The sequence below is a fragment of the Pituophis catenifer genome, unplaced genomic scaffold (assembly GCF_029215685.1).
Source record: "Pituophis catenifer annectens isolate HBS135680 unplaced genomic scaffold, rPitCat1.0.hap2 SCAF_1, whole genome shotgun sequence".
NCBI lineage: Eukaryota > Metazoa > Chordata > Lepidosauria > Squamata > Colubridae > Pituophis > Pituophis catenifer.
In genome coordinates, this window is record NW_027256881.1 from 1,372,847 (window position 1) to 1,389,091 (window position 16,245).

The window sequence follows — 16,245 nt, forward strand, 5'->3', positions numbered from 1 at the left end:
CGGGTTTCAAAACCCGCCCCTGCCTAGCTTGAAGTCCCATGTTCCTCACCTCACCAGGAAGGAGCCTGGATAGCTCAGCAGACTAATGCATTATAATTTAACTCCAGCTGTCTGCAATTAGTAAATTGGAATCTTGCCAGGCTCAAGGTTGACTCAGCCTTCCATCCTTTCTAAGGTAGGTAAATTGAGGACCCGGTTTGTGGGGGCAATAAGCTGACTTTGTATAAAATATACAAAAGGATGAAGGCTATTGCTTAATGCATTGTAAGCCACCCTGAGTCTCCGGAGAAGGGCGGCATATAAATCAAATTTAAAAAAAAAAATGCACAAACCTCAACTTCGAGGATCTTCAGCAATGGGAGATGGGAGATTCTGGGAAATGGGCCCTTACATCTGTAAATTGCCATGGTTGTTGGAGAACAGCGATTCTGCATGATGCAAGATAATTTGTAGGATGCCTGGTGTTCTCCGGAGAAGGGCGGCATATAAATCAAATTTAAACCAAAAAAAAAAAATTCCTAACAGTACACTTCACCAGTGGAACGCCTTGCCACCAGAAGTGGGTGCACCCAACACCGGCGGCTTTTAAGAAGAGACTGGACAGCCATTTGTCTGAATTGGTATAGGATCTCCTGCTTGAACAGGGGGTGGACTAGAGGACCTCCAAGGTCCCTTCCAGCTCTATTCTGATTCAATTGTGGTCGTAAATTGAGGACCTATATCTGGCTAAACGAGAGGGTCTTCAAACTTGGCAGCTTTAAGACTTGTGGACTTCAACTCCCAGAATTCTAACTTCTCAGAATTGCAACATGGCTGGCTAGGGAATTCTGGGAGTTGAAGTCCACAAGTCTTAAAGCTGCCAAGTTTGAAGACCTACGACAGCTATTTCTCAAGGCATCCCGGAAGTCACTCCTACAATCTGACTTCACACCTCCATAGCTGGTTGGAGAATTCTGGGAGTTGAAGTCCTGGGAGTTGATTTCTGGGAGTTGAAGTCCACAAGTCTATAAAGCTGCCAAGTTTGAAAACCTACGACAGCTATTTCTCAAGGCATCCCGGAAGTCTCTCCTACAATCTGACTTCACCCCTCTACATTTTCATCCATCTACCGTCCTAGAACGCGAAGTATCCAATTCCCTCCGAAAACCAAGCTCGGATTGGCTGGCGCCGCCGCCGCGGCGGATATTCTCTCTCTCTCTCTCTCTCTCTCTCTCTCTCCCCCGCGCCTGCGCCCTGACGCCTTTCCCAGGGCGTCAGCTCCTCGCGGCTGTAAGCTGCTGCCGGATCGCCGGGCGAGCAAGCGTTGGCTTCCAGCGCCGCGCGCAGGGCCGGAGGATGGTGGGCGGCGCTGTGACCGTGCAGGGCCCGGTGAGCTTGCACGAGCTGCTTTTAGCCGGGGCTCCTGCTGCTGCTGCTGGTCCTTCGGCTGCCGCTCCTGCTGCTGCTTCTTCCTCGGCCGCTGCCGTTGCTGCTGCACCGCCGTCGGCAGCCCCGGTTGCTGCTGCTGCTGCTGCCGGCGGGGGCGCCTGTCCCGGGGTTGCTCCCCCGGGGGAAGAGGAGGAAGTATGCGTGGTAGGCATCTTCGGCAAGACGGCGCTGCAGCTGGGCTCGGAGAAGGCAGCGCTGGTCAACACGGTCTGCGATCGGCAGGTCTTCCCCCTCTTCCAGCGGGAGGGCGGCGGGGGGATCCGGGGGTCTTCAGCCGGGGTTGCAAGCCCGGATCCCGTGGTTGAGTCCCCCCCTCGGCCTTCCTCCTCCTCCTCCTCTTCCTCTTCTTCTTCCTCCTCCTCCTCCTCCTCTTCCTCCTCCTCCTCGGCCAGCCCATGCCAGGGAGATTACAACCACTTGCAGGCTTTCTACAGCCAGGAGAGCAAGGTGCTTTACTTGGTCCTGACCGCCATCAGCGACAGCCACCAGCTTTTGCAAGCTTGCAAGGACTTGGAAGCCATGGGGGGCTCCGTCCGGGCTGTGTCGGCGGGCCAGGCGGGCTCCTCGCTGCCCCACGCCGAAGCCCACGAGTTCTGGAAGCACCAGGAGAAGATGCACTGCCTCAACCTGCTCTACCTATTCTCCGTCTGTCACATCCTGCTGATGGTGCATCCCACCTCCTCTTTCGACATCACTTACGACCGGGTTTTTCGGGCGCTGGATGGCTTGAGGCAGAAAGTCCTGCCCAGCCTCAAAGCCGCCATCAAGGACTGCCCCGTTGGCAAAGACTGGAAGCTCTTCTGCCGGCCGTGCCCGCCTCGCCTGCTTTTCCTCTTCCAGCTCAACCGGGCCCTGAAAGTGGAGCCTCCGCCGGGCCGGGGACAAGAACTGGGGGGCCAACTGGAGAAGCCGCCCCCCAAGAAGCACTCGCCCAAACGCCGGCTCCAGCATGCCTTGGAAGACCAGATCTACCGTATCTTCCGCAAGAGCCGGGTGTTAACCAATCAGAGCATCAACTGCCTCTTCACCGTGCCGGCTAACCAAGCGTTTGTTTACATCGTGGCCGGCGGGGCCCAGGAAGGCGAAGATCCGATTGCCGTCTTGCTGGAGCAGCTGAAAAACAACTGCACGGCAAGGGAGACCGACACTTCGCTGGGCCCGGGATTGGCGGGGCCGCGGCGGTACCAAATGATGCGGCACGGCAGACAGCAGTTGTCGTTCCACGCCGAAAGCAGTGGTGGCGCCTGCGGGAGCAGCAGTTCGAGCTCGGGCCAGTTGGTGGATTGCACCTTAAAGGAGTTCTTGTTCCAGCACGTGGAGTTGGTCCTTTGTAAAAAGGGCTTTGACGACAGCGTGGGGAGGAACCCCCAGCCGTCCCACTTTGAGCTGCCCACCTACCAGAAGTGGGTCGCCACGGCCCTGAAGCTTTACGAGGTGGCGATTGAAGGCAAGGAGAACGAATCGTCTCCGGGTGGAGAGCTGACCTCCAAAATCATGGGCAGCATCAAAGTTCTGGAGGGCTATTTGGACATCGACACCAAGTTCTCCGAGAACCGTTGCCAGAAGGCCCTCCCGATGGCTCACAGCGCTTATCAGTCCAACCTGCCCCATAACTACACCATGACCATCCACAAGAGCCAGCTGGCCCAGGCTTTGAGGGTCTACAGCCAACACGCCCGAGGTCCGGCTTTTCACAAGTACGCCCTGCAGTTGCACGAGGACTGCTACAAATTTTGGAGCAACGGGCACCAGCTGTGCGAAGAGCGGAGTCTGACGGACCAGCATTGCATGCATAAATTCCATTTGCTGCCCAAATCAGGTGAGTTCAGAACCTTTGAAGTAGAAAAACATGAAAGGAGCTTGGAAACTTCAGAGAAACGCATTGCGGTCCCCTCCCAGAGTTCTGTATCTATGCATGTATTTTCTTCTGAGTTGGGGGAGTTGGTTGGTCCAATTGGAAACACAGAGCTTTGCATTTCCCTTAAGGTTTCTAGTCCTCTTTATTTTTCAGACTGCAATACAATATTGATGTGACAGATAGTTGACAGGAAAGGGGAATTTATTATTCCCAAATTTTATTCCCCATTAACGTAACGTTTTAATAATTATTATGTAAAAAAGCATAAATACTTTTTTATTTATTTAGATATTTTTATCCCGCCTTTACAGGTAGTCCTCGAGTTACAACAGCTCATTTAGAGACCAAAGTTACAAGGGCACTGAAAAAAGTGATTTATGGCCATTTTTCTCAGTTACAACTTTTGTAGCATCCCCATGGTCATGTGATCAAAATTCAGATGCTTGGCAATTGGCTCATAGTTATGACCATTGCTGTGTCCCGGAATCACATGATCCTCTTTTTGCGACCTTCCGACAAGCAAAGCCAATGGGAAAGCCCGATTCACTTAACAACCGTGTTACTGACTTATCAACGGCAGGGATTCACTTAACAACTGTGGCAAGAAAGATCGTAAAATGGAGCAAAATTCACTTAACAAATGTTTCACTTAGCAACAAAAAATGTGGCTCAATTGTGGTCGTAAGTTGAGGAACTACCTGTATTATTTTTATAAATAACTCAAGGCAGTGAACAAACCTAATATTCCTCCCTCGTCCTGCTTTTCCAACAACAATCCTATGAGGTGGTCGGGCTGAGAGAGAGTGTGACAGGCCCAAAGTCACCCAGCTGTCTTTTGTGCCTAAGGCAGGACTAGAACTCACAGTCTCCTGGTGATTGGCCCAGAGTCACCCAGGAGTCTTTTGTGTCTAAGGCAGGACTAGAACTCACAGTCTCCTGGTGATTGGCCCAAAGTCACCCAGCCAGCTTTCATGCCTAAGGCGGGACTAGAACTCACAGTCTCCTGGTGATTGGCCCAAAGTCACCCAGCCAGCTTTCATGCCTAAGGTGGGACTAGAACTCACAGTCTCCTGGTGATTGGCCCAAAGTCACCCAGCCAACTTTCATGCCTAAGGCGGGACTAGAACTCACAGTCTCCTGGTTTCTAGCCTAGTGCCCAAACCAGTAGACCAAATTTGCTCCAATAATCTAATATTCAGGAATCATACTGTGATCAGCCATCTGATTCGTAGTCATGTAGTGAAAGGAATTCTGTAAAATGTAAAAAGGGCTGATCGTATCCAGGAAATTCTCTTTTGTTTTATGGAGTGGGCTGTGGTAAACCACCAATTTCATTAGAAGCTAAAAAATAGCACTGTTGTAGCTTTGTGGCTGCTGAAAAATGGAAATTTGACAGTATTTTGTCCGGAAAAGGTACATCATCACACAAAAATGCTAACATTTCATTGTTCGCCCCAAGAAGCAAAAGCCTCCAGCCAAACTGTTGCAAAGGAATGAAATTGATGGATGTTTATTCTTTCTGCCACTTTCTATGTAGGGGAAAAAACAGAACCGGATCGGAATCCTCCCGTCTTATATCATAACAGCCGGGCTCGATCAACCGGTGCCTGCAACTGCGGGAGGAAACAAGCACCCCGGGAGGATCCCTTTGACATCAAAGCTGCAAATTACGATTTCTATCAGGTAATCCCTTTCTCTCCAAAAAAATAAGAGATCCGTAACTGGCCAATGGACTTCAGTTTTGAAATGTAAAGTATATGTAAGAAGACTCATAGTTTCATAGACACCCGAAGCTCAAGGTCATATTCACACAACTTAAGCCATATTTACTGTTATCACAGTTTGTTTGTTTGTTTGTTTGTTTGTTTGTTTGTTTGTTTATTGGTTCGATTTATATGCCGGAGTCTTCTCCGGAGACATAGGGCAGCTTACAATGCTTTTAAGCAATTGCCTTCATACTTTTGTATATACCTGCTTAGTAGGGCTTTTGGGCCCCCCTAAGCGGTGTTCTATTGTATACAAAGTCAGCTTATTGCCCCCACAATCCGGGTCGTCATTTTACCTACCTCGGAAGGATCGAAGGCTGAGTCAACCTTGAGCCTGGTGAGATTTGAACTCGCAGTAATTGCAGGCAGCTGGCAGCTAAGTACTACTTAACAGCACTTTAGTCCACTGCGCCACCAAGGCTCAGTTGGATTTAACCTGTCAAGCATCCCACCAATACCCTTCTCCTTTTTATTTATTTTTTAATTTATTTATTTGTATCCTGCCTTTATTATTTTTACAAATAAAACAAGGCATTGAATGTATCCAATACACCTTCTTTTTCCCAAAACAACAACCCTGTGAAGTGTGTTGGGCTGAGAGATAGGAGCTGGCCCAAAATCACGCAGCTGGCAGCATTAGAACTCACCATCTCCTGATAATTGGTGTAAAATCACCCAGCCTTTGCACCAATTATCTTAGGTACTTTCGTGCCTACAATAGGACTAGAACTTACCATCTGATGATTGGCCCAGAGTCAATAAGCTGGCTTATGTGCCTAAAGCAAGACTAGAACTCACCGTCTCCTGGTGATTGGGCCAAACTCACCCAGTAGACTTTCATGCCTAAACTGAGACTAGAACTCACCGTCTCCTGGTGATTGGGCCAAACTCACCCAGTAGACTTTCATGCCTAAACTGAGACTAGAACTCACCATCTCCTGGTGATTGATGTGACTCATTTAGCCACCCCCTTGCTAAGCATCATAAATTCTGGACCCAATTGTGGTCATAAGCCGAGGACTACATGTACCATTATTGTCTCCTTAAATCTGTTTGCTGGAGAAGTCACATGGGGTGACGCTGGGAGCAAATTGCGTTAATTGCCGTTTGGGTGGCCCCTTCCAGGTGGGTTGCAAGAGCAGCCCTAATGTGTTTGAAGGCTGTCAGGATGAGGGAGGGGTCCTTTGAACCTCATCCCTCATGCTACCACTCTCTTTTCTTTCCCGTTAACAGCTGCTGGAAGAGAAATGTTGCGGGAAGTTGGAGCATATCAACTTCCCCGTGTTTCAGCCCAGTACGCCAGATCCAGCCCCAGCCAAGAATGAGACCTCCCCCAGCCCTCCCGAAGGGGAATCTGAGAAGCTGAAGGAGAAGGAGCCCCAAACTCAGGGGGACAGCACCAGTCTCAGCTTAGCTCTCAGTCTGGATCAATCCACAGATAGTTTAGGGACCTACCCTGCGGATCCACAGGGTGGAGGCAACAACACAGAAGCTCATGGGGCAGCGTCCGAAGCGAAAGGGGAAAAGAGAGCAAGCTTGGTGGATCGCCAGCCTTCCACGGTGGAATATCTACCGGGGATGCTTCACTCCAATTGCCCCAAAGGTCTTCTCCCCACCTTCTCCAGCTGGTCTCTGGTGAAGCTCGGCCCTGCCAAAGCCTACAATTTCCACGCCGGCTTGGATCAACAAGGTTTCATTCTAGGCACCAACTACTTAATGCCCTGGGACATTGTCATCCGGACGCGGATGGATGAAGAGGGCGACTTGGATACCAATTCTTGGCCGGCCCCTAACAAGGCCATTCCGGGAAAACGGAGTGCGGTGGTGATGGGCCGAGGAAGGCGGCGGGACGACGTGGCTCGGGCTTTTGTGGGTTACGAATACGAAGATGCCCGAGGCCGAAGGTTCATGTGTTCGGGACCAGAGAAGATCATGAAAGTGATGGGCGGAGGACCTAAGGAATCGGCAGTCAAAGCTCTCAATTCCGACATGCCCCTTTACATCCTATCGTCCAACCCAGGGAGGGGGCTTAAGCCGCACTATGCTCAGCTGATCAGGCTCTTTGTGGTGGTCCCTGATGCTCCCCTGCAAATAATACTCACCCCCCAGGTAAGAGGAGGGGCATTACCATTGAGCGTTGAGTAGGTTCTAAATGAATTCTTCATCTTTCTATCATTTTAAATTTAATTTACTTATTTGTATCCCATCTTTATTATCTCCTGTGCGAGCTGCACTGGCTCCCGGTGGTCTTCCGAGTGCGCTTCAAGGTTTTGGTTATCACCTTCAGAGTGCTCCATGGCTTAGGACCTGGTTATTTACGGGACCGCCTGCTGCCACCAATAGCCTCCCACTGACCAGTACGCTCCCATAGAGAGGGGCTCCTCCGGGTGCCGTCGGCCAAACAATGTCGACTGGCGGCCCCCAGGGGGAGAGCCTTCTCTGTGGGGGCACCTACTATCTGGAACGAGCTCCCCCCAGAGATACGGAGGATCCCGGATCTGCGCACCTTCCGTCGCGCTCTCAAGACATTCTTATTTCATCAAGCTGGCCTGACCTAAGTTTTTTCCCCTTTTTAAATGGAAATTTTAAATTTGGTTTTAAATTATTGGGGTTTTAAAATTCAGCCAAATTATTTAATTTGTTTTATTCTATTTTAAATTTTGTATTTATATGTTTTATTCTATGGCTGTTCACCGCCCTGAGTCCTTCAGGAGTAGGGCGGTATACAAATTTAATAAAATAAATAAATAATAAATAAATTATTTCTGCAACTAACCGAAGGCGGCCAACATACCCGACACATCTTCCTCCTCCTTTTTTACCCATAGCAATATCAATAGCAAGTAGACTTATATACCGCTTTAGAGTGCTTTTACAGCCCTCTCTAAGCGGTTTACAGAGTCAGCCTCTTGCCCGCAACAATTTGGGTCCTCATTTTACCCACCTCGGAAGGATGGAAGGCTGAGTCAACCTTGAGCCTGGGGAGATTTGAATTGCTAAATTGGAGACAGCCGGCAGTCAGCAGCAGTAGCCTGCAGTACTGCACTCTAACCACTGCGCCACCGCGGCTCTTTTACCTGTAACAATTCTGTGAGGTGGGTTGGGCTAAGAGAGACTGTCTGGCCCAAAGTCACCTAATTGGCTTCCATGCCTAAGGTGGGACTAGAACTCACCATCTCCTGGTGATTAGCCCAAAGTTATCCAGTTGGCTTTCATGCCTAAGGACTAGAATTCACAGTCTCCTGGTGATTGGCCCAAAACACTGTCATAAATGTAACTAGGTACAGATTAACAGAGTTCAAAGGAACATTGTAGGTCATCTAGTCCAACCCCTCGCCCAAGTAGGAGACCCTACACCATTTCTGACCAACGGCAGCCCAATCTCTTCTTGAAAGCTTCCAGTGATGAAGCTCCCACAACTTCCGAAGGCAACTTCTGTTCCATGGGTTGATGGTTCTCACTGTCAGAAAATTTCTCCTTATTTCTAGGTTCAATCTCTCCTTGGTCAGTTTCCATTCATTATTCCTTGTCTGGCCTTCAGAGGTGCCTTGGAAAATAGCTTGACCCCCTACTCTCTGTGGCAGCCCCTCAAGTATTGGAAGATGCTCTCCTGTCTCCCCTGGTCCTTCTCTTCACTAGACTAGCCAGGCCCAGTTCCTGCAACCGTTCATCGTATGTTTTAGCCTCCAGTCCCCTCATCATCTTGGTTGCTCTTCTCTGCACTTTTTCTAGAGTCTCAACATCTTTTTTTATAGTGTGCTGACCAAAACTGGATGCAGGATTCTAGGTACTAAATTAATTTAATGTAAATGCAAAACCGAAAATTAAAGTTGCTTCTTTCTCCTCTCATCCAGGTACAGCCAGGGCCTCCTCCTTGCCCTATATTTTACCCAGAGAAGCAAGAGATAACTCTGCCCCCTGATGGGCTGTGGGTCCTTCGCTTTCCTTATGCCTACGTGACGGAACGCGGTGCATGTTTCCCACCGAAGGAGAACCAGCAATTGATGAATTACAAGGTTCTTCGAGGGATCCTAAAGGCCGTTATACAATAGACTCTGTGATCTGAACTGGTTCTGCAATTCTTGGGTTTACTATTATTATTATTATTTTTTGAAAAATTATATAATTTCTTGCCTCTTCACCCAGCCGGAACTGAAATGATGGATTTTGATTGCATATAGCTGGTGTGCTTGCAGCAATCACTGGTTTAATTGGGCAGAGTCGCCGTACAGGGGGAAAAAAATGTTTCAGTATTGATATGATGTGTTAAAGTGCCAAGTCGGGATATTATAATCGTGGGTATGTCAGCAGTACAGCGCAGTGAAGTTGTGGCTTGCCAAGCTCTGTTGATCGTAATGAAGGAAGAAAAGAAATTATAATAAAGCATTTGTTTCTCCATTGTTCATCACAACTGTTCCCCATTATTGCCAAACGAAACTCGATAGCTAGGGAATTCTGGGAGTTGAAGTCCACAGGTCCTCAAGTTGCCACGGCTGAGAAACACTGATATTCAATGTCTGTGGCGATTCTCAGTCATCCAGGTCATGGTTGTCCCAGAGGTGCTTTTTTCAAGAGGCATGTTCTGCCCCAGCTACGGATCCCAAAGAACACAGCACACACAAAGTTTGTACAAAACTTAATTTACTAAAATAACTCAGTCTTTTTCAAAACAAAGGCTCTTAATTTAACTTTCTTAACAGCCTACAGGAAACCAAAGATAAAGTAATCACAATCTTACTAAGGTTGGCAGAAAGCCCAGAAGCAATTTGCAGAGAATCCAGACGTGAAGGAGAGTGAACTAAAGTTGTTCCCTACAAATTGCTTCAGTCGGCGTTCCTCCTTAAATAGGCTAGGGGAGTGGCCAATTAGCCCCAAGCCTTACTCTCGAGGAGACCTCCTCCTGAGGAGCCACTCCTGCCTTTTGGCCGCTCTGCGCGCCTGTGCGTCGAGAAGAGGCTCCTCCTCTTTGTCCTCTTCACTTAAAGGAGGTTCTGAAGGCCCTGGCTGAATCCCCGCCTCTGGCACCACATCTTCTCCAGCCTCCTCATTGTCTGACTCGAGTGCCAGCTGCACAGGCTGCTGACGCAGCACCACACCAGCCTCCTCGCTGTCAGAATCAGCTACAATCCGCACAGGCCACTGAAGGGCCACAACAAGGCAACTGGACTTTCTTGGGTTTGTTTTGTTTTTTTTAAAGATGATTTGCTTATCATCCAAGAAGCTTCTTCAGCTCTGACTGGATGGTGGGGAATGGAAGGATTTATATTTCTTGCAGACAGCTGGTCATTTGCATCCTTTTAGAGAGTCTTTGAGGCCTCTTGGAGGTTTATCTGTGTCCTCAGGGTCACCTGAGTGGTGCAAATGGGTGTGGAGCCTTCTTGGACAGTTGAATGCCTTCTCTCAACAGAGGCCGAGAGATACGACCCCATCTATCTCCAGTCTACAACACAGTCCTTTCAGCAGTTCCAAGAAGGCTCCACACCCATTTGCACTACTCAGGTGACCCTGAGGGACACAGACAAACCTCAAAGTGGCCTCAACAACTCTCTTCTGCAAAGAATATAAATCCTTCCATTCCCCACCATCCTGTCAGAGCTGAAGAAGCTTCTTGGATGAGAAGCGAAACGTCTTCAAAGGAAAACAAAGTCCAGTTGCCTCTTGAAAAACAAAAAAGCACCTCAGAGACTGATAAGACTGATGCAGCCACGCGGGGGATTATGGGAGCGACGGGGCGCTCACATATGACACCTCTCCTGCGCGAGCTGCACTGGCTTCCTGTGGTCTTCCGGGTGCGCTTCAAGGTGTTGGTGACCACCTTTAAAGCGCTCCATGGCTTAGGGCCGGGTTATCTGCGAGACCGCCTTCTGCCGCCAATAGCCTCCCACCGACCAGTTCGCTCGCACAGAGAGGGCCTCCTCAGGGTGCCGTCGGCCAGACAGTGTCGGCTGGCGACCCCCAGGGGGAGAGCCTTCTCTGTGGCAGCACCTGCCCTCTGGAATGACCTACCCCCTGAGATACGCATGATATCAGACCTCCAGACTTTTCGTCGGGCCCTGAAAACACACCTATTCCATCTAGCTGGGCTGGCTTGATCCCATTCTCTCAGTTTTAATTGAATTTGGTTTTAATTGGGTTGTTTTTAATATCTTGGGCCGAAATTATTTAATTGTTTTTTAAATTGTTTTTAAATTTTATATGCAATGTTTTATCTTGGCTGTACACCGCCCTGAGTCCCACAGGAGAAGGGCGGTATAGAAATAAAATAATAATAATAATAATAATAATAATAATAATAATAATAATAATAATAGCTTTCTTGAATAGAAGTGCCATTTGGGGCTCTCCTTGAGGAGCACCCGGAGGCTCCAACTGGTCCAGAATGCGGCCGCGCGGGTGATTATGGGGGCGACATGGCGCTCCCATGTAACACCTCTCCTGCGCGAGCTGCACTGGCTCCCGGTGGTCTTCCGGGTGCGCTTTAAGGTGTTGGTTCTCATCTTTAAAGCGCTCCATGGCTTAGGGCCAGGGTACCTACGAGACCGCCTGCTGCTACCGATTACCTCCCACCGGCCAGTACGCTCCCACAGAGAGGGCCTCCTCAGGGTGCCGTCGGTCAAGCAATGTCAGCTGGCGGCCCCCAGGGGGAGAGCCTTCTCTGTGGGGGCACCCGCCCTGTGGAATGAGCTGCCTCCTGGAATACGACTGATCCCGAACCTCCGTACCTTCCGTAAGGCCCTGAAGACTTACTTATTCCAGCAAGCCGGCCTAGCCTAAATGGTTTTTAATGGGATTTTTAAATTTTATAGACTTGAGGTTTTAAATTGGGAGGCCAATTGATTTAATCTCTTTTCATTATCCTAACTTTTGTATTGTATGTATTTTAATTTTGGCTGTTCACCACCCTGAGTCCCTTTTGGGAGAAGGGCGGTATACAAATTAAATTAAAATAAAATAAAATAAATAAATTTGGCATTCCACAATTTTCCATAACGATTATATAAAAGATTTAGAAGGAATTCTTAGTCCTGGGGCATATTGATGTACAGATAGTCCTCAAATTACGAACTCTACTGAGTCCAAAATTTATATTGCTAAGTGAAACATTTGTAAAGTGAGTGTTGCCCTGTTTTATGACCTTTCTTGCCACAGTTGTTAAGTGAATCACTGCAGTTAAGCTAGTAACACAGTTGTTAACTGAATCTGATTTCCCCATTGATTTTGCTTGTCAAAAGATCACAAAAGGTGATGAAGTTACCTCAGGAACACAGCAACCATCATAGATATAAACCGGTTGCCAAGCATCTGAATTTTGATCACATGATGATGGGGATGCTGCAAAGGTTGTAACTTTGAAAAACGGTCATAAGCAAATTGGTTCAGTGCTGTTGTAACTTTGAATGGTCATTAAATAAGCTGTTGTAAGTCGAGGACTACCTGTACTGCCAAGCACAACTAATCAGTGTTGGGAAAAAAAAATCTCCAAATATGTGTGCTCATTCACCAGAGTCATTTAGGATTCTAGGGCACATATGTGTTTGTCGTTCCCGACTCTAGGGGGCGGTGCTCATCTCTGTTTCAAAGCTGAAGAGCCAGTGCTGTCCAAAGACGTCTCCGTGGTCATGCGGCCGGCATGACTCAACATCAAAGGCGCACAGAACGCTGTTACCCTCCCACCAAAGGTGGTCCCTATTTTTGTACTTGCATTTTTTACCTGCTTTCGAACTGCTAGGTTGGCAGAAGCTGGGACAAGTCACGGGAGCTCACCCCATTACGCAGCACTAGGGATTCGAACTGCTGAACTGCCGACCTTTCGATAAACAAGCTCAGCGTCTTAGCCACTGAGCCACCGCGTGTATGGTATATGATGTATTTCAAACTATCCCATAATATTTATACAGTGGCCATTTCAGATATTCCGTCCACAGAACAGAACAGGTTAGATTGTAAAATCAGGTTAGTCACAGACACTTTTAAGACCCGTCACAAATTACGTCTATGATGGGCAGGTTCCAATATGGTTGTAACTTGAGATTAACTCTAACCCTAACCCTCTGAAACATGATTGTGAAGACGACTAAGCCCTAACCCTTAACCAAGAGATTAATAATATAGATTGTACGGATGAACTTTTCCTGCCAGACCAGACATGTTGACCTTGGTAGGGTAAAGTCTGAAAATCTGTAAAGTACTTTCGGTTGCAGCTTGAGTATTAAGTGTGCTATTTTTACCTCATAGTTTTTATTTATTTATCCGTATTTATATGCCATCCTTCTCGCAAAGCATGATTCTGCAAGGAGTACTAATGAAAATACAGAATAACAGAGTTGGAAAAGGGCCTTGGAGCAGGGGTGAAATCCAGCAGGTTCTGACAGGTTTTGGAGAACCGGTAGCAGAAATTTTGAGTAGTTCGGAGAACCGGCAAATACCTCAGGCTAGCCCCAGAGTGGGCGGGAATGGAGATTTTGCAATATCCTTCCCCCAGGAGTGGGGAGGGAATGGGGATTTTGCAGTATGCTTCCCCTGCTACGGCCACCAAGCCACGCCCACCAAGCAACACCACGCCCACCAAGCTACGCCCACAGAACCGGTAGTAAAAAAAATTGGATTTCACCACTGCTTTGGAGGTCTTCAAGTTGTCAGCTCAAGCAAGTGATCCTATACCTGTGATGGTGAACCTTTGGCACGAGTGCCACAGGTGGCATGTGAGCGTTGCCCTAGCTCAGCTCCAGCGTGCATGCATGAGCTGGCCAGCTGATTTTCAGGCCTTCCGGTCCTACCGGAAGCCCGGAAACGGGTCTTTTCCGGCTTCCGGGGGGGGTGGAGAAGGCTGTTTTCCCCCTCCCTAGGCTCCAAAAAAGCCTCTGGCGCCTGGGGAGGGTGAAAAACAGGCCTACCATGCCATTGTGTGCCAAAAGTGGGGGGAGCGCAGGTGGGGTCACATGCACGGGGTGCAATGAATTATGGGTGTGGGCACACACACGCATGACTGCCCTGCATTCCCCTCTCTTTTGGCACGCAACGGCAAAAAGGTTAGCGATCACTGTCCTATTCCATTTCAGACAAATGGCTCTCCAATCTCTTCTTACAAACCTCCAGTGTTGGAGCACCCACAAGTTCTGAAGGGAAGCTATTCCACATCATCAAATCATAAAGTAAATAATCAAATTCTACAATTAGAAACGTTATGGTCCATCGCACCGTCCGCCTGATATGTAGACTGGATTTGGCATTTTTATCCATCTCTCGAGGGCTTCCCAAGGATTTGGGATAGCCAGATTATGTTCTTTGATGGTGTTAAAAGTTATCCTTGCAGGATAGAAGGTGTTCCAAGCAATTGCTTTTGCAATTGACTAAAGCTGATTTTTGTCAATGCCAACGGTGTACAAGTGGTGCTTCAGTTTAGGTGTTGGAAGAAATATCCTTCTGGGTTCTGCTCCAAGTGGGGAAAAAGACACTGGAAACATGGAGACTGCTTGGAAAGATGGTTTAATGGTGGACAGGATCACATGGTTTGAGTTCCTGAACAGAAAAGGGGCGAGACACAGTGAGTCCCCGGGTTTTATACCCTCTCTGGCTTTGAACTTCCCGGGGCCCAGAAAGAATATCCTGATTGGTTATCAGACTCCCAGGGGGTGGGGGTCTTAGCTAGCCTTGCTGGCTGATGTAATCTTCCCAGGTGCCATGTGGTGAGTTTCTGTTGCTAGATGGGTCCTATTGTGTTGCAGATGATGGTCCATTGACAAAGATTGAGTTTCTGCCTCTGGCCCCTTGACAAAGGGTGGGGGCAGGAAGATGGGAGCTGCTTGGTCTTTAAAACATGCTTCTCCATTTCTCATCCAGGGAAACATAATATTCTGCCTTTTTAATATTTCCTAAAATTTATTTTTTATTTTTATTTTACTTCGAATTTATATACCGCCCTTTTTCCTGGGAACTCAGGGCGGTGTACAGCCAGATAAAAAGACATTATATAAACATTAAGAACAAATTAAAAGGAAATATCTCAATTTGGCCAAAAATTTAAGAAACATACAAATTTAAAATCATTTAAAAGGCATTGTTAGGCCAGCCCAGCTTGTTGGAAAAGGAAAGTTTTAAGGGAACGGCGGAAGGCACGGAGGTCTTGGATTCTCCTTATTTCTGGGGGCAGCTGATTCCAGAGGATAGGTGCCCCCACAGAGAAGGCCCTCCCCCTGGGGGTCACCAGCCTGCATTGCTTGGCTGATGGCACCCCGAGGAGGCCCTCTCTGTGGGAGCAAATGGGTCGGTGGGAGGTCGTCGGTGGCAGAAGGCGGTCTCGGAGATAACTAGGTCCTATGCCATGGAGCACTTTAAAGGTGGTAATATTTCATTGTTCTAGGAAAGGAGTGGTTGCCAACTTCCTACAGGACAGAAGGTGTTGCAGGCAATTGCTGCCTTTTGCAATTGACTAACGGTGATTTTTGTCAATGCCAACTGTGTACAAGTGGTGCTTCAGTCTAGGGACCGCACCCAAGTGGCTGTGATTATTGGAACTACATTTGTTTTCTTTTGCCACAGTCATTCTATTTCGACCTGCAGGTTTTTGTATTGTTATCTTCTCCACTTCTTTCTCTACTGCTGCTGCTGCTGCTGCTGCTGCTGCTGTTGTTGTTGTTGTTGTTATTATTATAATACTAAAGGACTTGGAAAGAGCATTAGATGCATCCAACCTTCTCAAGGCACCATTTCCCGCTTGGAAACGGAACCTTTTTACTGCAAATAATAACATAGTATTATTTCTGAGTTCATGCACCGAGTCCCCTGGGCCAGTTTTCCACCATTTCCCACTGGGAATGAATAGCAACAACAACAATAGCAACGAGCTTTTTTTTTTTTAATGGCGGGAGGGAAGGGCAGTCCCCCATCGCGTCCGCCGCTCAGCAACCGTTACTTCCGCTCTCCGCTTGGCCGAGCGCTCTGACGTCATCCGATACGTGACGCGCCCACCTCTCTTTTCTCTCTGTCTTCTTTCTTTCAGACTGCAGGCCGCGGCCGCCACCCCCACCACCCCCACCACCAGCGTCCCTCTCGCCGGCCAATCGGCTTCGCGGGTGCGCTCGCGCTCCCTCCTGCCCCGCCGCCATTGGTGGCGGCGGCGGACGGAGTGGGCGGGGCGCCGCGTGGTGTCGAGTCTCCTTCGGGTTGCCGGCTCAGAAAGGCTGGGAGAGCCGT

General features: G+C 48.5%; 1 protein-coding gene across 1 annotated transcript; it reads left to right on the top strand.

The window, feature by feature from the left end:
- Window positions 1-1,335: 1,335 nt before the first annotated feature.
- Window positions 1,336-9,455, top strand: SMG8 (SMG8 nonsense mediated mRNA decay factor). The gene is made up of 4 exons (XM_070945030.1): window positions 1,336-3,247; window positions 4,824-4,969; window positions 6,286-7,161; window positions 8,907-9,455. The coding sequence occupies exons 1-4, from the start codon at window positions 1,336-1,338 to the stop codon at window positions 9,102-9,104; spliced, it is 3,132 nt and encodes a 1,043-aa protein (XP_070801131.1). The 3' UTR covers window positions 9,105-9,455.
- The last annotated feature ends 6,790 nt before the right edge of the window (window positions 9,456-16,245 follow it).